The sequence below is a fragment of the Coffea arabica genome, chromosome 4e, assembly GCF_036785885.1.
Source record: "Coffea arabica cultivar ET-39 chromosome 4e, Coffea Arabica ET-39 HiFi, whole genome shotgun sequence".
Classification (NCBI taxonomy): domain Eukaryota; kingdom Viridiplantae; phylum Streptophyta; class Magnoliopsida; order Gentianales; family Rubiaceae; genus Coffea; species Coffea arabica.
Genome location: NC_092317.1, coordinates 32,768,868 through 32,792,121, shown reverse-complemented (window position 1 = coordinate 32,792,121; position 23,254 = coordinate 32,768,868). Strand labels below are relative to the sequence as shown.

General features: G+C 41.4%; 1 protein-coding gene across 1 annotated transcript; it reads right to left on the bottom strand.

The window, feature by feature from the left end:
• Positions 1 to 18,479: 18,479 nt before the first annotated feature.
• LOC140005584 (uncharacterized) lies at positions 18,480 to 21,630 on the bottom strand. Its single transcript, XM_072046591.1, has 4 exons — positions 21,412 to 21,630; positions 20,872 to 21,297; positions 20,417 to 20,761; positions 18,480 to 19,184 (listed from the first exon to the last, which is right to left on the bottom strand). Exons 1-4 carry the CDS (start codon positions 21,628 to 21,630, stop codon positions 18,480 to 18,482), a joined length of 1,695 nt encoding a protein of 564 aa, XP_071902692.1.
• Between the last annotated feature and the right edge of the window lie 1,624 nt (positions 21,631 to 23,254).

The following is a 23,254-nucleotide window of genomic DNA, read 5'->3' as shown; positions in this document are numbered from 1 at the left end:
GAGCAAACTCCCCCAAGGACGAAAACCCAGATTGCAGATTTTGGTCAAGAGCTCTGAACCTGGGGACTTTGGGCTCGGATTTGAAGGTGTTGTGGTGGTATTTTCTAAAAGACTTCCACACGAAACTTCCTCTTCTACCAACGTAGATTACCCAGAAAGAGAAATCTTTCCAAAATAAACACTTGTGAGTTTGGAAAATGACCGGGAAGGTCCCTAAATATCCAACCCTGGCTCCCCTTTTTTTTTTAGAAAATTTCTGCCCTTCCTTTTTTCTTGTTTTCCTTTTTTTCTTTGCTGTTTTTCTCTCCCTTCCATCTCTCCGCCACCCCCCCTTATCCCTCTTCTGTTTTGGCCGCATTTTTGGATTCCTTTTATAAGCACCAAATACCCTAAAACCCTCACCTCAAAGGTGAGGATGAAGGTTGGTTTTTTCCCAAAATTTTGAGCCATTAGATGGCATTTCTTCTAGAAAAATCTTGATAGAGATAAAAGGGATGAGTTGGCAAAGGGTTGGGGAAGAGGAAAAAACAAAAACGAGTGGAAATGAAGGCCAAAAATGGCCTCTGCAATTTTGCTTCTGTACTGTCCATGGCTTCTGGTACGAAGCCATGGTTGATGATTGCACGTGCGTATGAATCTGCAATCTTCTTCTTCTTCTTCTTCTTCTTTTTTGAAAATTGATCTTTTCTTTCTTCCCTCTTTTTTTGTTTTTCTTTCTTTCTCTTCTCTTTTTTTTTCTTTTTCCTTTTCTTTTCAGATTTCTCTAAAATTATTTTTCTAAAGAAATAGAAATGAAACAAAAAATAAATAAAAATAAAAATTTAACTAAAATGAACAAAATAGGAATAAAATGAAGGAAAATAAGAAAAATAAAATAGTGAAATTTTGGTGTCTACAGGTCCATCTCAAATTTTCAACTTCTCAATCTCTCGGGTGGGCAAGCTTTGGAGCAAATAGTCTTTTGAAAATTTTAACTTGGAGTGTCATTTTCTACTCCAAAGTCCTATAACAACACAAAACACCAAATAAAAGGAAAATCCATCAATTAGCATAACATTTGGCCAAAATTAAGTTAGAATATTAATAAATAAGATGCATAATTATCTCGCTATCAAATTTTCCCCACACCTAAGCAATGCTTGTTCTCAAACATACAACTTCCTAGACACCATTCATTACAAAATCATGCCAAAACTCAATTAAAACAACAAGCATTTCATAGCAAGAATTATTAAACACTAACACCAATATCCCATCTTATTGATAATTTTTTCAAAAATCAAAATGCACAAGGTTTAACTACCCTTACTAGAATATCACTCTATGCACTCAAAATATTTAGGGGTTCATTGAACACTCAAATCACATCATGGAATGAAATTACCATAAACTTGCAAATATATCACATCTCCACCACTAAATATGAATTCAATGCAAAAATCCCAGGGACTTTAACAGGGATGTAATATGGCATAAGTAAGGATTAAACAAAAATGGAATTTAGGTGAAAATACATCAAAGGAAAAGCATGAACTAATTGGAAGAATTCAAATCCCAAAAACTGCATGTACTTCCACATTCAAGTTGGTTCGAATTTGCATTACTTCAACAAATTTCTGCACAACTTGCCAAGTGAAGTACAAATTCAAAAATTTGCATTTTTTTTTTTTTCATTTTTTTTTGCTTTCCACTTTTTTTCTTCTTTTTTTTTTCCTTTTTTTTTCTTTTCACTTGGCTACAAGCAATAACTTGAATCTCCTCCAATATTCGATTCAACTTTTTCTTTCAAACTTCCCAATTCATAGAGGTACACAAAGTTTCATGCAACTAATCAACACATTCCTTTGATGCAAGGTTCCAAAGTCACAAAGTCTAATAATAAAGGGTTAAGGGCTATATTGAGGGTAACATAACAAAGAAAGGGGCTAAGCTTGACATGATTAACTAAGGATAATATACTCAATGCGGGTTTTTAGAAAGTCAAAATGGGTTAAACCTATTGCCCTTGTCATTTTAATGCACAAATTCAAAATGTAGTCTCAACATGTACAACAATGCAAGTTCTAGAATATTCAAACCATGTGTGATATATCATTCAACAAGACAAGGGAGCAAGATATAATGAAATGCTCATAAGGTCCAAAACTCACAATGACTTGTTAAAATTGAGTTAAACCTTGCACATTTATCGTTCGAATCCATCATCAAATCAATAAGATAGTAATGCTAGCAAGAGAATTCAACTATTCATACTTGCATCTTAATCACATTTCAACTTGATAATATAATGGATAAGGATAAACTAACAAAGAAAAAAAATATTAACACTATTTTTTATTTATTGTTTTTTCAAACACGAAAAGCTAAACAAGGAACCACAAATTGAACTAAAAAAAAAACAACTCAAAACAAGGATTTTTTTTCTTTTTCTTTTTTTTTGAAACAAGAAAAACTACGAGTGAAAAACAAAAAACACCAAGTTGCATAATTATTCTCCTCCCCCTCCACATCTCCTTCGGCTAAGTCGCACTTGATCCGACCAGATAATGGCGTAATCCGTGAACTCGAGAGTGGCGAGCTTTACCTTTTGGTCCTCCCTATAGTCTTGACATTCGAAGATCATCTCGATGCGTTTCTCCCACTCCAAGTAGGCATCCGGATCGGATTTCCCTTGGAATGAGAGGATTTTGATTTTGATCTCTTTGAGTGCATCATCGTTCCTTCTTTGGTCTTGGTGAGCATATCTAGGCCGTCGGTCTTCCTCATCTCCGCCATGCATAGGACCGGATTCATCCCTATTGCTTCCTCCATGAACCGAGTTACTTCGTTGTTGATGGTTCTCAAGTTGGTCTATTCACTCATGTAGGGATTCAAGGGACATGTCCATCCTCCATTGGAACTCACTCGTCAAGGCCTCCATGTTAAGTTTATTGTCAAAAGGGTGAGAATCCATGCTAAGGTAAACCTGTAAAAAGAGTTAGCAAAGACACAAGGGTATATTGCCTTTGACGCTCCCTTACGTGTTTACACTCAACTCTCTTGTGTCACTCAAAATTACCCACTCTAATGATCTCACAAATAACCCTTATTGGCCTTTGTTTGCCTCTCTTGAAAAAATCAGAAAATTTCCTCCAAGGAGCTCCAATGTCGACGTTCAACCACGTATCAAACAGTGAATGAAGCAAGGGGTCAAACTGGAACAAACTCAGGTATATGACACAATTAAGATGCTGTTTAATGACTCAAATAATGTAGGAAAGCAATCCTAAGACCTAGAAAGACTCCAACCCGAAAACTGGAATTTTGAGCTGCTGTTTTTGCCGAGTTCTGGTCAGTATTTTGGAGGGAAAAAGGTGCTTTTGTGGTGTTCAAATAATGCCAGAATCAGCCCTCAAATTTCAGCCAATTCGGTTTGCAACAACTAGTCCAACCAATTTAGGAAACTCAAGAATCCAAGGGTGATTTGGATAAGGTCTTTGTAGCGGTTTAGGAAACTGGTTTGGGGTGTTTTTGGGGCTATCCAGGTCATTTGAGGTTGTTGGAATTCAGTCGAGAATAGGAAGCTCAAGATATTGAAGCCAATTAAGATTTGGAAGCCAACCAAGAATTGGAAACTCAAACCAATCAAGATTTGGAAATCTGATTTCCATTGAGCATTCGGTCTCTCGTTCCTCTTTTTTTTTGTTTCGTTTCTTTTCTTCTTTTTTGTCTTTTGTTCAAGATTTCGGCTCTTCAAGGATCACAATTTCAGATTATACCACAAGATCAAGAAGCGGATGCAAGGTTATTCAAACTTTCAAGAAACCCTAGTTCTTGATTTTATGGTTTCAAGAACTTTCAAGTCAAGTCTTGCAGGCCCAAGAACTTCAAGAATCTTGTTCAAGAACTCAAGAACTTCCCCAAATTATATTATGGTATCCAAGGTTTACAAGAACAACAACCAAAACTCATGAAATAGGTAAAACAGAATTTCAGCAATACTCAAAACGAAATTCCAGCATCTTGACGTGAGAACAAAATAAGGTGCGTGACTTTTTTTTGTTTTTTATCTCATTGATGAAACTTGGGCAGAAACAACACACGAAAATACTGGAATAATTCTGGAAAATTGCGGACAGCACACTAACAAGAAGCAAACGATTCGGACTTCACAAGAAACCCTTCCCACGATTTGACACAAAACCCTAATGACCTAGCAACAAAATTGATGGATAAAAACTGGCTCAAAACAACAAAAACAAGGGATGTAATGTGATACCTCTAACTAGCTCTGATTACCAACTGATACGAACATCGCCAACTTGTGACGAAACCCGCAAGAGACAGGCGCACAGGATCTAGAGGGACGGAGCACGTTTGGAGTTGATGATATCTTTACCCGTTAATCACGTGGCTAACGAACCTTGGTATAGTGTAGAAGACGCCACAATCTAGTGTGATTCTAGATTGATAAGTCAACTTGAAGATCCTAGGGAATTATTCTAAGAACTTCAGGAAAAGCTCACAAGAAGCCAATGAGAGAACTCTCAATTTTGTATTAAACCAAATCTGAAAAAAAATAATACAAGCAATAGTCCTAAATATAATACTACTACTAGATGCTCGAAAATCCAAAAGGGACTTAGGGCTCCAAGGAAGGTCCGTGGCCCTTGCTAAGTTCGGCCAAAGGTAGTGGGCCTCCTACTCGGTCCTATGCTCAACATGAGCTTTATTGATCTAGGCCATAACTACTAATGCAATACTTAAACTTTAAATAACTATATGATTAACCATGATACTCCAGAAAGGGCTGTGGCCCTCAAACAAGCTCCTCTTCATCGAGCAAGGCCTCTACCAAGGTGATTTGTCTTTCATTCTCACTTGCAAGGCCTTCTATGGGCCGAGGCCTCCCAACTTGGGCTTGGGCAGCTTGTACTAGAAGTTGGAGTGCTTCCTTCATTTTCTTGACGCGTGCTCGAGTGACAGGGCCGAGGGAAACCTTCACTTGTTCTACTTGTATGGTCTACTCGATGTTCTCCTTCGAATCATTCCTCTCCTCTTGAAAAGGATTTTCCCTCAAATCTGATTCAAATTCTGCGAGAAAGGGACTAAAGTCAGTGACATTAAATGTGGCACTTATAGCTCCATACTCACCTGGGAGGTCCAACTTGTAAGCATTGTTGTTCACACGCTCAAGAACTTGGAAGGAACCGTCGCCTCAGGGGAGTAGCTTGCTTTGTCGTTGAACTGGAAACCTCTCTTCGCGAAGGTGCAACCAATCAAAGATCATTTGACGCCTTCCTTTGTTTGCTTGCTTCGCATATTGACTCGTGCGTTGCTCAATGTTGAGTCACACTTTCTCATGTAGTGCCTTCACAAAATCTGCCCTTTTCTTTTCCTCCAGATTGACACACTCAGACAACGGCAAAGGTGACAAATCCAAAGAAGTTAACGGGTTAAAACCATATACAACTTCAAAAGGTGAGAAACGTGTAGCACTATGCACAGTTCGGTCATAGGCAAACTCAACATGAGGAAGACATTCCTCCCAAGACTTAATGTTCTTTTTAATGATGGCACGCAACAATGTAGATAAAGTGCGATTAACAACTTCTGTTTGGCTATCCGTTTGTGGGTGACTTGAAGTCGAGAATAACAGTTTAGTGCCCAATTTTCCCCACAATGTCTTCCAGAAATAGCTAAGAAATTTAACATCCCTGTCAGAAACAATAGTTCTAGGCATGCCATGTAACCTAACTATCCCACGAAAGAACAAATCAGCAATGTAAGAAGCATCATCCGTTTTGTGACAAGCAATGAAATGAGCCATTTTAGGAAATCTGTCAACTACCACAAATATGCTATAATGTCCTTTCCTAGAGGGGCAACTCAAGTACAAAATTCATAGAAATATCGATCCAAGGTGTAGTAGGCACAGGTAAAGGGGTATACAAACCGAATGGTTGAGTCTTAGACTTAGCTTTGTGGCACACAATGCATCGACCAACCACACACGTTCCACATCTCTTCTCATCTTTGGCCAATAGAAGTGTTCCTGCAAAACAACCAAAGTCTTTGCAGCACCAAAGTGTCCCATTAGACTACCTGAATGTGCTTCATGGACTAACAATAGACTGAGGGATGCATAGTTTTTCAACTCGAAACAAATAACCATCATGCATAAAAAAGTGATCCAACCTAGATTGTAAGCATTGTGCATAGCATTCACTAAAATCTGGATCTTTTGCATATAACTCCTTGATGGTTTCAAAACCAAGTAGCTTAGTGTTGAGTAAGGTAAGTAAAGAGTACCTGCGTGACAAGGCATCAGCTACTACATTGATTTTACCTGTCTTATACTTGATCATGTATGGGAAAGTCTCAACAAAAGCAATCCATCGGCATGCCTTTTGTTCAACTTTTGTTGTGACTTCAAGTGTTTGAGTGACTCGTGATCAGTATGAATGACGAACTCCCTTGCTCTCAAATAATGTTGCCATGTTTCGAGAGCCCTAATGAGGGAGTATAGCTCCTTATCGTAGGTGGAGTAGTTCAAGGCTGCCCCACTCAGCTTCTCGCTAAAGTAGGCCTACCCTCTTGCATTAACACAGCTCCAATGCCAACACCTGAAGTATCACATTCGATTTCAAACATCTTGTCAAAACTAGGCAAAGAAAGTACAGGTGTGTGCGTGAGTTTGTGTTTAAGTAATTGAAATGCCTTATCTTGGTCAGCTCCCCAATGAAAGGCGACATTCTTCTTGATTACGGCAGTCAACGGAGCGGCAATGGTGCTGAAATCTCGCACAAACCTGCGGTAAAAACTAGCTAATCCATGGAAGCTCTTTACTTCGCTCACAGTCTTTGGTGTCGGCCAATCTTGGATGGCTTTCACCTTCCTTTTATCTACCTGTATTCCCTATGCACTAATAACATATCCTTGAAAGACCAACTGATTTGTGCAAAAAGAACACTTTTTCAAGTTAGCATACAAACTTGCTTGGCATAAGGCATTTAAAATAACACGTAAATGCTCTATGTGTTCATCAAGATTTCGACTAGAGACTAAGATATCATCAAAATAGACTACCACAAATTTATCAAGAAAAGGGCGTAGAATATGATTCATTAACCTCATGAATGTATTAGGGGCGTTAGATAAACCAAAGGGCATGACTAGCCATTTATACAACCCATAAGTAGTCTTAAAAGCCGTTTTCCATTCGTCCCCATCCTTCATTCGGATTTGGTGATACCCACTTTTAAAATCAATTTTCATGAAAATTACAGCCCCATTTAGTTCATCTAGCATGTCATCTAACCTAGGTATAGGATGACGATACTTTACCGTTATCGAATTGATGGCTCTGCAATCCACACACATGCGTGAGCTTCCATCCTTCTTTGACGCCAAGATGATGGGGACGGCACAGGGACTTAGGCTTTCATGCACCCAACCTTTCTTAAGCAGTTCGTCCACTTGCCTTTGTAGTTCCTTGGTTTCCTCGGGACTCATGCGATAGGGGGCTTTATTGGGCAATGGTGAGCCCGGAATGAGGTTTATTTGGTGCTCAATGCCACGGATGGGAGGTAGTCCATCCGGGATCTCCTCAGGAAACATATCCTCAAATTCCTGCAACAATGAGATAACACGGGGTATCATGAAAATATACAGTGGTTAAATTTATATGGTAGTTATGATGGTAGTTATATGGTAGAAGCAAGCATAACTTCTTTACATACTATCATAAGCAAGTGTTGGTAAGAAAGTAAAGCTTTCTTTACATCCCTGGCTTTTGCGAGCATGCTTTGCTTCCTCTCAGTTCTCTTCTCAAGGGCCGAATCATTTAAGGCCAGTTTTCCCTCACTCTTCTCGGCTCCTTTCAATTTCCTTTGCTCCTCGTGTTCTTGTTGCAACCGGACTTGGTCCTCGTGCACTTGTTTAGGAGTGAGAGGCACAAGTGTGACTTTCCTGTTGTCGTGCATAAAGGTGTACTTATTGGTGAAACCATCGTGGCTAGTTCTTTCATCATATTGCCATGGTCTCCCCAATAGCACATGAGTAGCTTGCATTGGCACGACATCATAGAGGACTTTATCCTCGTATCGACCAATGCGGAATAGGATCTCGACTTGCTTTGTGACTCGCACATCTCCACTGTCGTTCAACTATTGGAGCCTATATGGATGTGGATGCTTGATTGTAGGAAGCGAGGCCTTCTCCACTAGTGTCATACTTGCCACGTTTGTACAACTCCTGGGATCAATTATAAGACTACACACCTTGCCTTTTATGTGACAACGTGTGTAGAAGATGTTTTCCCTTTGTTGGCCATTTTCTTCCTTTACTTGAGCAGTTAGCACCTTTTGAACCACTAAGTCGAGTTGTTCATTCGTTGGTATTTCCTCACTAGAATCGGCATCCTTCTCTCCCAACGATGGTACTCCTTTATAGCTGTCTTCTTCATCCGTCACGACTTCTCCATTTTCAAGTAAGAGCATGGTTCGTCGATTTGGACACTGAGATGCGATGTGACCAAACCCTTGGCATTTGAAGCACTTGATCTCATGGTTATGGGCTTTAGAGGCGTCAGTCACCGCCTTGGTATCCTTCCCGAAGCTCCCATAATCGGTTTCTTCTCCTTCGTAGGCGGATATGTTCTCCAATTCGAGCTAACCGGTGTACTAGTGAGTCGAGTGGCATCCCTCCTCTTGAGGCGACGCTCCGCTTTGGAAGCTTTGTCCACCATGTCCGTGATTTCCACGTAGTGATGCAACTCCACTACCTCTGCAATCTTGGGTCTCAACCCAGTTAAGAACCTAGCCATTGTCGCTTCCCGGTCCTCCACTACATCGGCACGTAGCATGGCTATTTCCATCTCCTTGAAACAGTCATCTACACTTCGAGACCCTTGACTCAAGTTTTGTAGTTTTTGATAAAGGTCTCGGTGGTAGTGACTTGGAATGAACCGTTTCCTCATCAACCTGCGAAGTTCATGCCATGTGGTCACAGGTAGTTCTCCACATCTCCTTCGGCTAAGTCGCACTTGATCCGACCAGATAATGGCGTAATCCGTGAACTCGAGAGTGGCAAGCTTTACCTTTTGGTCCTCCCTATAGTCTTGACATTCGAAGATCATCTCGATGCGTTTCTCCCACTCCAAGTAGGCATCCGGATCGGATTTCCCTTGGAATGAGGGGATTTTGATTTTGATCTCTTTGAGTGCATCATCGTTCCTTCTTTGGTCTTGGTGAGCATATCTAGGCCGTCGGTCTTCCTCATCTCCGCCATGCATAGGACCGGATTCATCCCTATTGCTTCCTCCATGAACCGAGTTACTTCGTTGTTGATGGTTCTCAAGTTGGTCTATTCACTCATGTAGGGATTCAAGGGACATGTCCATCCTCCATTGGAACTCACTCGTCAAGGCCTCCATGTTAAGTTTATTGTCAAAAGGGTGAGAATCCATGCTAAGGTAAACCTGTAAAAAGAGTTAGCAAAGACACAAGGGTATATTGCCTTTGACGCTCCCTTACGTGTTTACACTCAACTCTCTTGTGTCACTCAAAATTACCCACTCTAATGATCTCACAAATAACCCTTATTGGCCTTTGTTTGCCTCTCTTGAAAAAATCAGAAAATTTCCTCCAAGGAGCTCCAATGTCGACGTTCAACCACGTATCAAACAGTGAATGAAGCAAGGGGTCAAACTGGAACAAACTCAGGTATATGACACAATTAAGATGCTGTTTAATGACTCAAATAATGTAGGAAAGCAATCCTAAGATGATCGATACTAGACGCGACTCACAACTCAAAGCTGAAATTTGGAATCCTAGAAAGACTCCAACCCGAAAACTGGAATTTTGAGCTGCTGTTTTTGCCGAGTTCTGGTCAGTATTTTGGAGGGAAAAAGGTGCTTTTGTGGTGTTCAAATAATGCCAGAATCAGCCCTCAAATTTCAGCCAATTCGGTTTGCAACAACTAGTCCAACCAATTTAGGAAACTCAAGAATCCAAGGGTGATTTGGATAAGGTCTTTGTAGCGGTTTAGGAAACTGGTTTGGGGTGTTTTTGGGGCTATCCAGGTCATTTGAGGTTGTTGGAATTCAGTCGAGAATAGGAAGCTCAAGATATTGAAGCCAATTAAGATTTGGAAGCCAACCAAGAATTGGAAACTCAAACCAATCAAGATTTGGAAATCTGATTTCCATTGAGCATTCGGTCTCTCGTTCCTCTTTTTTTTTGTTTCGTTTCTTTTCTTCTTTTTTTGTCTTTTGTTCAAGATTTCGGCTCTTCAAGGATCACAATTTCAGATTATACCACAAGATCAAGAAGCGGATGCAAGGTTATTCAAACTTTCAAGAAACCCTAGTTCTTGATTTTATGGTTTCAAGAACTTTCAAGTCAAGTCTTGCAGGCCCAAGAACTTCAAGAATCTTGTTCAAGAACTCAAGAACTTCCCCAAATTATATTATGGTATCCAAGGTTTACAAGAACAACAACCAAAACTCATGAAATAGGTAAAACAGAATTTCAGCAATACTCAAAACGAAATTCCAGCATCTTGACGTGAGAACAAAATAAGATGCGTGACTTTTTTTTGTTTTTTTTTACTCTAATGATTCAAACACAACACCAACAAACTCATGGATGAAACTTGGGCAGAAACAACACACGAAAATACTGGAATAATTCTGGAAAATTGCGGACAGCACACTAACAAGAAGCAAACGATTCGGACTTCACAAGAAACCCTTCCCACGATTTGACACAAAACCCTAATGACCTAGCAACAAAATTGATGGATAAAAACTGGCTCAAAACAACAAAAACAAGGGATGTAATGTGATACCTCTAACTAGCTCTGATTACCAACTGATACGAACATCGCCAACTTGTGACGAAACCCGCAAGAGACAGGCGCACAGGATCTAGAGGGACGGAGCACGTTTGGAGTTGATGATATCTTTACCCGTTAATCACGTGGCTAACGAACCTTGGTATAGTGTAGAAGACGCCACAATCTAGTGTGATTCTAGATTGATAAGTCAACTTGAAGATCCTAGGGAATTATTCTAAGAACTTCAGGAAAAGCTCACAAGAAGCCAATGAGAGAACTCTCAATTTTGTATTAAACCAAATCTGAAAAAAAATAATACAAGCAATAGTCCTAAATATAATACTACTACTAGATGCTCGAAAATCCAAAAGGGACTTAGGGCTCCAAGGAAGGTCCGTGGCCCTTGCTAAGTTCGGCCAAAGGTAGTGGGCCTCCTACTCGGTCCTATGCTCAACATGAGCTTTATTGATCTAGGCCATAACTACTAATGCAATACTTAAACTTTAAATAACTATATGATTAACCATGATACTCCAGAAAGGGCTGTGGCCCTCAAACAAGCTCCTCTTCATCGAGCAAGGCCTCTACCAAGGTGATTTGTCTTTCATTCTCACTTGCAAGGCCTTCTATGGGCCGAGGCCTCCCAACTTGGGCTTGGGCAGCTTGTACTAGAAGTTGGAGTGCTTCCTTCATTTTCTTGACGCGTGCTCGAGTGACAGGGCCGAGGGAAACCTTCACTTGTTCTACTTGTATGGTCTACTCGATGTTCTCCTTCGAATCATTCCTCTCCTCTTGAAAAGGATTTGCCCTCAAATCTGATTCAAATTCTGCGAGAAAGGGACTAAAGTCAGTGACATTAAATGTGGCACTTATAGCTCCATACTCACCTGGGAGGTCCAACTTGTAAGCATTGTTGTTCACACGCTCAAGAACTTGGAAGGAACCGTCGCCTCAGGGGAGTAGCTTGCTTTGTCGTTGAACTGGAAACCTCTCTTCGCGAAGGTGCAACCAATCAAAGATCATTTGACGCCTTCCTTTGTTTGCTTGCTTCGCATATTGACTCGTGCGTTGCTCAATGTTGAGTCACACTTTCTCATGTAGTGCCTTCACAAAATCTGCCCTTTTCTTTTCCTCCAGATTGACACACTCAGACAACGGCAAAGGTGACAAATCCAAAGAAGTTAACGGGTTAAAACCATATACAACTTCAAAAGGTGAGAAACGTGTAGCACTATGCACAGTTCGGTCATAGGCAAACTCAACATGAGGAAGACATTCCTCCCAAGACTTAATGTTCTTTTTAATGATGGCACGCAACAATGTAGATAAAGTGCGATTAACAACTTCTGTTTGGCTATCCGTTTGTGGGTGACTTGAAGTCGAGAATAACAGTTTAGTGCCCAATTTTCCCCACAATGTCTTCCAGAAATAGCTAAGAAATTTAACATCCCTGTCAGAAACAATAGTTCTAGGCATGCCATGTAACCTAACTATCCCACGAAAGAACAAATCAGCAATGTAAGAAGCATCATCCGTTTTGTGACAAGCAATGAAATGAGCCATTTTAGGAAATCTGTCAACTACCACAAATATGCTATAATGTCCTTTCCTAGAGGGGCAACTCAAGTACAAAATTCATAGAAATATCGATCCAAGGTGTAGTAGGCACAGGTAAAGGGGTATACAAACCGAATGGTTGAGTCTTAGACTTAGCTTTGTGGCACACAATGCATCGACCAACCACACACGTTCCACATCTCTTCTCATCTTTGGCCAATAGAAGTGTTCCTGCAAAACAACCAAAGTCTTTGCAGCACCAAAGTGTCCCATTAGACTACCTGAATGTGCTTCATGGACTAACAATAGACTGAGGGATGCATAGTTTTTCAACTCGAAACAAATAACCATCATGCATAAAAAAGTGATCCAACCTAGATTGTAAGCATTGTGCATAGCATTCACTAAAATCTGGATCTTTTGCATATAACTCCTTGATGGTTTCAAAACCAAGTAGCTTAGTGTTGAGTAAGGTAAGTAAAGAGTACCTGCGTGACAAGGCATCAGCTACTACATTGATTTTACCTGTCTTATACTTGATCATGTATGGGAAAGTCTCAACAAAAGCAATCCATCGGCATGCCTTTTGTTCAACTTTTGTTGTGACTTCAAGTGTTTGAGTGACTCGTGATCAGTATGAATGACGAACTCCCTTGCTCTCAAATAATGTTGCCATGTTTCGAGAGCCCTAATGAGGGAGTATAGCTCCTTATCGTAGGTGGAGTAGTTCAAGGCTGCCCCACTCAGCTTCTCGCTAAAGTAGGCCTACCCTCTTGCATTAACACAGCTCCAATGCCAACACCTGAAGTATCACATTCGATTTCAAACATCTTGTCAAAACTAGGCAAAGAAAGTACAGGTGTGTGCGTGAGTTTGTGTTTAAGTAATTGAAATGCCTTATCTTGGTCAGCTCCCCAATGAAAGGCGACATTCTTCTTGATTACGGCAGTCAACGGAGCGGCAATGGTGCTGAAATCTCGCACAAACCTGCGGTAAAAACTAGCTAATCCATGGAAGCTCTTTACTTCGCTCACAGTCTTTGGTGTCGGCCAATCTTGGATGGCTTTCACCTTCCTTTTATCTACCTGTATTCCCTATGCACTAATAACATATCCTTGAAAGACCAACTGATTTGTGCAAAAAGAACACTTTTTCAAGTTAGCATACAAACTTGCTTGGCATAAGGCATTTAAAATAACACGTAAATGCTCTATGTGTTCATCAAGATTTCGACTAGAGACTAAGATATCATCAAAATAGACTACCACAAATTTATCAAGAAAAGGGCGTAGAATATGATTCATTAACCTCATGAATGTATTAGGGGCGTTAGATAAACCAAAGGGCATGACTAGCCATTTATACAACCCATAAGTAGTCTTAAAAGCCGTTTTCCATTCGTCCCCGTCCTTCATTCGGATTTGGTGATACCCACTTTTAAAATCAATTTTCATGAAAATTACAGCCCCATTTAGTTCATCTAGCATGTCATCTAACCTAGGTATAGGATGACGATACTTTACCGTTATCGAATTGATGGCTCTGCAATCCACACACATGCGTGAGCTTCCATCCTTCTTTGACGCCAAGATGATGGGGACGGCACAGGGACTTAGGCTTTCATGCACCCAACCTTTCTTAAGCAGTTCGTCCACTTGCCTTTGTAGTTCCTTGGTTTCCTCGGGACTCATGCGATAGGGGGCTTTATTGGGCAATGGTGAGCCCGGAATGAGGTTTATTTGGTGCTCAATGCCACGGATGGGAGGTAGTCCATCCGGGATCTCCTCAGGAAACATATCCTCAAATTCCTGCAACAATGAGATAACACGGGGTATCATGAAAATATACAGTGGTTAAATTTATATGGTAGTTATGATGGTAGTTATATGGTAGAAGCAAGCATAACTTCTTTACATACTATCATAAGCAAGTGTTGGTAAGAAAGTAAAGCTTTCTTTACATCCCTGGCTTTTGCGAGCATGCTTTGCTTCCTCTCAGTTCTCTTCTCAAGGGCCGAATCATTTAAGGCCAGTTTTCCCTCACTCTTCTCGGCTCCTTTCAATTTCCTTTGCTCCTCGTGTTCTTGTTGCAACCGGACTTGGTCCTCGTGCACTTGTTTAGGAGTGAGAGGCACAAGTGTGACTTTCCTGTTGTCGTGCATAAAGGTGTACTTATTGGTGAAACCATCGTGGCTAGTTCTTTCATCATATTGCCATGGTCTCCCCAATAGCACATGAGTAGCTTGCATTGGCACGACATCATAGAGGACTTTATCCTCGTATCGACCAATGCGGAATAGGATCTCGACTTGCTTTGTGACTCGCACATCTCCACTGTCGTTCAACTATTGGAGCCTATATGGATGTGGATGCTTGATTGTAGGAAGCGAGGCCTTCTCCACTAGTGTCATACTTGCCACGTTTGTACAACTCCTGGGATCAATTATAAGACTACACACCTTGCCTTTTATGTGACAACGTGTGTAGAAGATGTTTTCCCTTTGTTGGCCATTTTCTTCCTTTACTTGAGCAGTTAGCACCTTTTGAACCACTAAGTCGAGTTGTTCATTCGTTGGTATTTCCTCACTAGAATCGGCATCCTTCTCTCCCAACGATGGTACTCCTTTATAGCTGTCTTCTTCATCCGTCACGACTTCTCCATTTTCAAGTAAGAGCATGGTTCGTCGATTTGGACACTGAGATGCGATGTGACCAAACCCTTGGCATTTGAAGCACTTGATCTCATGGTTATGGGCTTTAGAGGCGTCAGTCACCGCCTTGGTATCCTTCCCGAAGCTCCCATAATCGGTTTCTTCTCCTTCGTAGGCGGATATGTTCTCCAATTCGAGCTAACCGGTGTACTAGTGAGTCGAGTGGCATCCCTCCTCTTGAGGCGACGCTCCGCTTTGGAAGCTTTGTCCACCATGTCCGTGATTTCCACGTAGTGATGCAACTCCACTACCTCTGCAATCTTGGGTCTCAACCCAGTTAAGAACCTAGCCATTGTCGCTTCCCGGTCCTCCACTACATCGGCACGTAGCATGGCTATTTCCATCTCCTTGAAACAGTCATCTACACTTCGAGACCCTTGACTCAAGTTTTGTAGTTTTTGATAAAGGTCTCGGTGGTAGTGACTTGGAATGAACCGTTTCCTCATCAACCTGCGAAGTTCATGCCATGTGGTCACAGGTAGTTCTCCACATCTCCTTCGGCTAAGTCGCACTTGATCCGACCAGATAATGGCGTAATCCGTGAACTCGAGAGTGGCAAGCTTTACCTTTTGGTCCTCCCTATAGTCTTGACATTCGAAGATCATCTCGATGCGTTTCTCCCACTCCAAGTAGGCATCCGGATCGGATTTCCCTTGGAATGAGGGGATTTTGATTTTGATCTCTTTGAGTGCATCATCGTTCCTTCTTTGGTCTTGGTGAGCATATCTAGGCCGTCGGTCTTCCTCATCTCCGCCATGCATAGGACCGGATTCATCCCTATTGCTTCCTCCATGAACCGAGTTACTTCGTTGTTGATGGTTCTCAAGTTGGTCTATTCACTCATGTAGGGATTCAAGGGACATGTCCATCCTCCATTGGAACTCACTCGTCAAGGCCTCCATGTTAAGTTTATTGTCAAAAGGGTGAGAATCCATGCTAAGGTAAACCTGTAAAAAGAGTTAGCAAAGACACAAGGGTATATTGCCTTTGACGCTCCCTTACGTGTTTACACTCAACTCTCTTGTGTCACTCAAAATTACCCACTCTAATGATCTCACAAATAACCCTTATTGGCCTTTGTTTGCCTCTCTTGAAAAAATCAGAAAATTTCCTCCAAGGAGCTCCAATGTCGACGTTCAACCACGTATCAAACAGTGAATGAAGCAAGGGGTCAAACTGGAACAAACTCAGGTATATGACACAATTAAGATGCTGTTTAATGACTCAAATAATGTAGGAAAGCAATCCTAAGATGATCGATACTAGACGCGACTCACAACTCAAAGCTGAAATTTGGAATCCTAGAAAGACTCCAACCCGAAAACTGGAATTTTGAGCTGCTGTTTTTGCCGAGTTCTGGTCAGTATTTTGGAGGGAAAAAGGTGCTTTTGTGGTGTTCAAATAATGCCAGAATCAGCCCTCAAATTTCAGCCAATTCGGTTTGCAACAACTAGTCCAACCAATTTAGGAAACTCAAGAATCCAAGGGTGATTTGGATAAGGTCTTTGTAGCGGTTTAGGAAACTGGTTTGGGGTGTTTTTGGGGCTATCCAGGTCATTTGAGGTTGTTGGAATTCAGTCGAGAATAGGAAGCTCAAGATATTGAAGCCAATTAAGATTTGGAAGCCAACCAAGAATTGGAAACTCAAACCAATCAAGATTTGGAAATCTGATTTCCATTGAGCATTCGGTCTCTCGTTCCTCTTTTTTTTTGTTTCGTTTCTTTTCTTCTTTTTTTGTCTTTTGTTCAAGATTTCGGCTCTTCAAGGATCACAATTTCAGATTATACCACAAGATCAAGAAGCGGATGCAAGGTTATTCAAACTTTCAAGAAACCCTAGTTCTTGATTTTATGGTTTCAAGAACTTTCAAGTCAAGTCTTGCAGGCCCAAGAACTTCAAGAATCTTGTTCAAGAACTCAAGAACTTCCCCAAATTATATTATGGTATCCAAGGTTTACAAGAACAACAACCAAAACTCATGAAATAGGTAAAACAGAATTTCAGCAATACTCAAAACGAAATTCCAGCATCTTGACGTGAGAACAAAATAAGATGCGTGACTTTTTTTTGTTTTTTTTTACTCTAATGATTCAAACACAACACCAACAAACTCATGGATGAAACTTGGGCAGAAACAACACACGAAAATACTGGAATAATTCTGGAAAATTGCGGACAGCACACTAACAAGAAGCAAACGATTCGGACTTCACAAGAAACCCTTCCCACGATTTGACACAAAACCCTAATGACCTAGCAACAAAATTGATGGATAAAAACTGGCTCAAAACAACAAAAACAAGGGATGTAATGTGATACCTCTAACTAGCTCTGATTACCAACTGATACGAACATCGCCAACTTGTGACGAAACCCGCAAGAGACAGGCGCACAGGATCTAGAGGGACGGAGCACGTTTGGAGTTGATGATATCTTTACCCGTTAATCACGTGGCTAACGAACCTTGGTATAGTGTAGAAGACGCCACAATCTAGTGTGATTCTAGATTGATAAGTCAACTTGAAGATCCTAGGGAATTATTCTAAGAACTTCAGGAAAAGCTCACAAGAAGCCAATGAGAGAACTCTCAATTTTGTATTAAACCAAATCTGAAAAAAAATAATACAAGCAATAGTCCTAAATATAATACTACTACTAGATGCTCGAAAATCCAAAAGGGACTTAGGGCTCCAAGGAAGGTCCGTGGCCCTTGCTAAGTTCGGCCAAAGGTAGTGGGCCTCCTACTCGGTCCTATGCTCAACATGAGCTTTATTGATCTAGGCCATAACTACTAATGCAATACTTAAACTTTAAATAACTATATGATTAACCATGATACTCCAGAAAGGGCTGTGGCCCTCAAACAAGCTCCTCTTCATCGAGCAAGGCCTCTACCAAGGTGATTTGTCTTTCATTCTCACTTGCAAGGCCTTCTATGGGCCGAGGCCTCCCAACTTGGGCTTGGGCAGCTTGTACTAGAAGTTGGAGTGCTTCCTTCATTTTCTTGACGCGTGCTCGAGTGACAGGGCCGAGGGAAACCTTCACTTGTTCTACTTGTATGGTCTACTCGATGTTCTCCTTCGAATCATTCCTCTCCTCTTGAAAAGGGTTTGCCCTCAAATCTGATTCAAATTCTGCGAGAAAGGGACTAAAGTCAGTGACATTAAATGTGGCACTTATAGCTCCATACTCACCTGGGAGGTCCAGCTTGTAAGCATTGTTGTTCACACGCTCAAGAACTTGGAAGGAACCGTCGCCTCAGGGGAGTAGCTTGCTTTGTCGTTGAACTGGAAACCTCTCTTCGCGAAGGTGCAACCAATCAAAGATCATTTGACGCATTCCTTTGTTTGCTTGCTTCGCATATTGACTCGTGCGTTGCTCAATGTTGAGTCACACTTTCTCATGTAGTGCCTTCACAAAATCTGCCCTTTTCTTTTCATCCAGATTGACACACTCAGACAACGGCAAAGGTGACAAATCCAAAGAAGTTAACGGGTTAAAACCATATACAACTTCAAAAGGTGAGAAACGTGTAGCACTATGCACAGTTCGGTTATAGGCAAACTCAACATGAGGAAGACATTCCTCCCAAGACTTAATGTTCTTTTTAATGATGGCACGCAACAATGTAGATAAAGTGCGATTAACAACTTCTGTTTGGCTATCCGTTTGTGGGTGACTTGAAGTCGAGAATAACAGTTTAGTACCCAATTTTCCCCACAATGTCTTCCAGAAATAGCTAAGAAATTTAACATCCCTGTCAGAAACAATAGTTCTAGGCATGCCATGTAACCTAACTATCCCACGAAAGAACAAATCAGCAATGTTAGAAGCATCATCCGTTTTGTGACAAGCAATGAAATGAGCCATTTTAGGAAATCTGTCAACTACCACAAATATGCTATAATGTCCTTTCCTAGACCTAGGCAACTCAAGTACAAAATTCATAGAAATATCGATCCAAGGTGTAGTAGGCACAGGTAAAGGGGTATACAAACCGAATGGTTGAGTCTTAGACTTAGCTTTGTGGCACACAATGCATCGACCAACCACACGTTCCACATCTCTTCTCATCTTTGGCCAATAGAAGTGTTCCTGCAAAACAACCAAAGTCTTTGCAGCACCAAAGTGTCCCATTAGACTACCTGAATGTGCTTCATGGACTAACAATAGACTGAGGGATGCATAGTTTTTCAACTCGAAACAAATAACCATCATGCATAAAAAAGTGATCCAACCTAGATTGTAAGCATTGTGCATAGCATTCACTAAAATCTGGATCTTTTGCATATAACTCCTTGATGGTTTCAAAACCAAGTAGCTTAGTGTTGAGTAAGGTAAGTAAAGAGTACCTGCGTGACAAGGCATCAGCTACTACATTGATTTTACCTGTCTTATACTTGATCATGTATGGGAAAGTCTCAACAAAAGCAATCCATCGGCATGCCTTTTGTTCAACTTTTGTTGTGACTTCAAGTGTTTGAGTGACTCGTGATCAGTATGAATGACGAACTCCCTTGCTCTCAAATAATGTTGCCATGTTTCGAGAGCCCTAATGAGGGAGTATAGCTCCTTATCGTAGGTGGAGTAGTTCAAGGCTGCCCCACTCAGCTTCTCGCTAAAGTAGGCCTACCCTCTTGCATTAACACAGCTCCAATGCCAACACCTGAAGTATCACATTCGATTTCAAACATCTTGTCAAAACTAGGCAAAGAAAGTACAGGTGTGTGCGTGAGTTTGTGTTTAAGTAATTGAAATGCCTTATCTTGGTCAGCTCCCCAATGAAAGGCGACATTCTTCTTGATTACGGCAGTCAACGGAGCGGCAATGGTGCTGAAATCTCGTACAAACCTGCGGTAAAAACTAGCTAATCCATGGAAGCTCTTTACTTCGCTCACAGTCTTTGGTGTCGGCCATTCTTGGATGGCTTTCACCTTCCTTTTATCTACCTGTATTCCCTATGCACTAATAACATATCCTTGAAAGACCAACTGATTAGTGCAAAAAGAACACTTTTTCAAGTTAGCATACAAACTTGCTTGGCATAAGGCATTTAAAATAACACGTAAATGCTCTATGTGTTCATCAAGATTTCGACTAGAGACTAAGATATCATCAAAATAGACTACCACAAATTTATCAAGAAAAGGGCGTAGAATATGATTCATTAACCTCATGAATGTATTAGGGGCGTTAGATAAACCAAAGGGCATGACTAGCCATTTATACAACCCATAAGTAGTCTTAAAGGCCGTTTTCCATTCGTCCCCGTCCTTCATTCGGATTTGGTGATACCCACTTTTAAAATCAATTTTCATGAAAATTACAGCCCCATTTAGTTCATCTAGCATGTCATCTAACCTAGGTATAGGATGACGATACTTTACCGTTATCGAATTGATGGCTCTGCAATCCACACACATGCGTGAGCTTCCATCCTTCTTTGACGCCAAGATGATGGGGACGGCACAGGGACTTAGGCTTTCATGCACCCAACCTTTCTTAAGCAGTTCGTCCACTTGCCTTTGTAGTTCCTTGGTTTCCTCGGGACTCATGCGATAGAGGGCTTTATTGGGCAATGGTGAGCCCGGAATGAGGTTTATTTGGTGCTCAATGCCACGGATGGGAGGTAGTCCATCCGGGATCTCCTCAGGAAACATATCCTCAAATTCCTGCAACAATGAGATAACACGGGGTATCATGAAAATATATAGTGGTTAAATTTATATGGTAGTTATGATGGTAGTTATATGGTAGAAGCAAGCATAACTTCTTTACATACTATCATAAGCAAGTGTTGGTAAGAAAGTAAAGCTTTCTTTACATCCCTGGCTTTTGCGAGCATGCTTTGCTTCCTCTCAGTTCTCTTCTCAAGGGCCGAATCATTTAAGGCCAGTTTTCCCTCACTCTTCTCGGCTCCTTTCAATTTCCTTTGCTCCTCGTGTTCTTGTTGCAACCGGACTTGGTCCTCGTGCACTTGTTTAGGAGTGAGAGGCACAAGTGTGACTTTCCTGTTGTCGTGCATAAAGGTGTACTTATTGGTGAAACCATCGTGGCTAGTTCTTTCATCATATTGCCATGGTCTCCCCAATAGCACATGAGTAGCTTGCATTGGCACGACATCATAGAGGACTTTATCCTCGTATCGACCAATGCGGAATAGGATCTCGACTTGCTTTGTGACTCGCACATCTCCACTGTCGTTCAACTATTGGAGCCTATATGGATGTGGATGCTTGATTGTAGGAAGCGAGGCCTTCTCCACTAGTGTCATACTTGCCACGTTTGTACAACTCCTGGGATCAATTATAAGACTACACACCTTGCCTTTTATGTGACAACGTGTGTAGAAGATGTTTTCCCTTTGTTGGCCATTTTCTTCCTTTACTTGAGCAGTTAGCACCTTTTGAACCACTAAGTCGAGTTGTTCATTCGTTGGTATTTCCTCACTAGAATCGGCATCCTTCTCTCCCAACGATGGTACTCCTTTATAGCTGTCTTCTTCATCCGTCACGACTTCTCCATTTTCAAGTAAGAGCATGGTTCGTCGATTTGGACACTGAGATGCGATGTGACCAAACCCTTGGCATTTGAAGCACTTGATCTCATGGTTATGGGCTTTAGAGGCGTCAGTCACCGCCTTGGTATCCTTCCCGAAGCTCCCATAATCGGTTTCTTCTCCTTCGTAGGCGGATATGTTCTCCAATTCGAGCTAACCGGTGTACTAGTGAGTCGAGTGGCATCCCTCCTCTTGAGGCGACGCTCCGCTTTGGAAGCTTTGTCCACCATGTCCGTGATTTCCACGTAGTGATGCAACTCCACTACCTCTGCAATCTTGGGTCTCAACCCAGTTAAGAACCTAGCCATTGTCGCTTCCCGGTCCTCCACTACATCGGCACGTAGCGTGGCTATTTCCATCTCCTTGAAACAGTCATCTACACTTCGAGACCCTTGACTCAAGTTTTGTAGTTTTTGATAAAGGTCTCGATGGTAGTGACTTGGAATGAACCGTTTCCTCATCAACCTGTGAAGTTCATGCCATGTGGTCACAGGTAGTTCTCCACATCTCCTTCGGCTAAGTCGCACTTGATCCGACCAGATAATGGCGTAATCTGTGAACTCGAGAGTGGCAAGCTTTACCTTTTGGTCCTCCCTATAGTCTTGACATTCGAAGATCATCTCGATGCGTTTCTCCCACTCCAAGTAGGCATCCGGATCGGATTTCCCTTGGAATGAGGGGATTTTGATTTTGATCTCTTTGTGTGCATCATCGTTCCTTCTTTGGTCTTGGTGAGCATATCTAGGCCGTCGGTCTTCCTCATCTCCGCCATGCATAAGACCGGATTCATCCCTATTGCTTCCTCCATGAACCGATTTACTTCGTTGTTGATGGTTCTCAAGTTGGTCTATTCACTCATGTAGGGATTCAAGGGACATGTCCATCCTCCATTGGAACTCACTCGTCAAGGCCTCCATGTTAAGTTTATTGTCAAAAGGGTGAGAATCCATGCTAAGGTAAACCTGTAAAAAGAGTTAGCAAAGACACAAGGGTATATTGCCTTTGACGCTCCCTTACGTGTTTACACTCAACTCTCTTGTGTCCCTCAAAATTACTCACTCTAATGATCTCACAAATAACCCTTATTGGCCTTTGTTTGCCTCTCTTGAAAAAATCAGAAAATTTCCTCCAAGGAGCTCCAATGTCGACGTTCAACCACGTATCAAACAGTGAATGAAGCAAGGGGTCAAACTGGAACAAACTCAGGTATATACACAATTAAGATGCTGTTTAATGACTCAAATAATGTAGGAAAGCAATCCTAAGATGATCGATACTAGACGCGACTCACAACTCAAAGCTGAAATTTGGAATCCTAGAAAGACTCCAACCCGAAAACTGGAATTTTGAGCTGCTGTTTTTGCCGAGTTCTGGTCAGTATTTTGGAGGGAAAAAGTTGCTTTTGTGGTGTTCAAATAATGCCAGAATCAGCCCTCAAATTTCAGCCAATTCGGTTTGCAACAACTAGTCCAACCAATTTAGGAAACTCAAGAATCCAAGGGTGATTTCGATAAGGTCTTTGTAGCGGTTTAGAAAACTGGTTTGGGGTGTTTTTGGGGCTATCCAGGTCATTTGAGGTTGTTGGAATTCAGTCGAGAATAGGAAG

Coding starts and splice junctions, on each gene's coding strand:
- LOC140005584 (XM_072046591.1), bottom strand. CDS start 21,630: ATGCTCTTACTTGAAAATGGAGAAGTCGTGACGGATGAAGAAGACAGC. Junction 21,298..21,411: donor GTTGTCACATAAAAGGCAAG/GTGTGTAGTCTT, acceptor AGGCTCCAATAG/TTGAACGACAGTGGAGATGT. Junction 19,185..20,416: donor TAGATGAACTAAATGGGGCT/GTAATTTTCATG, acceptor GTTGTTTTGCAG/GAACACTTCTATTGGCCAAA.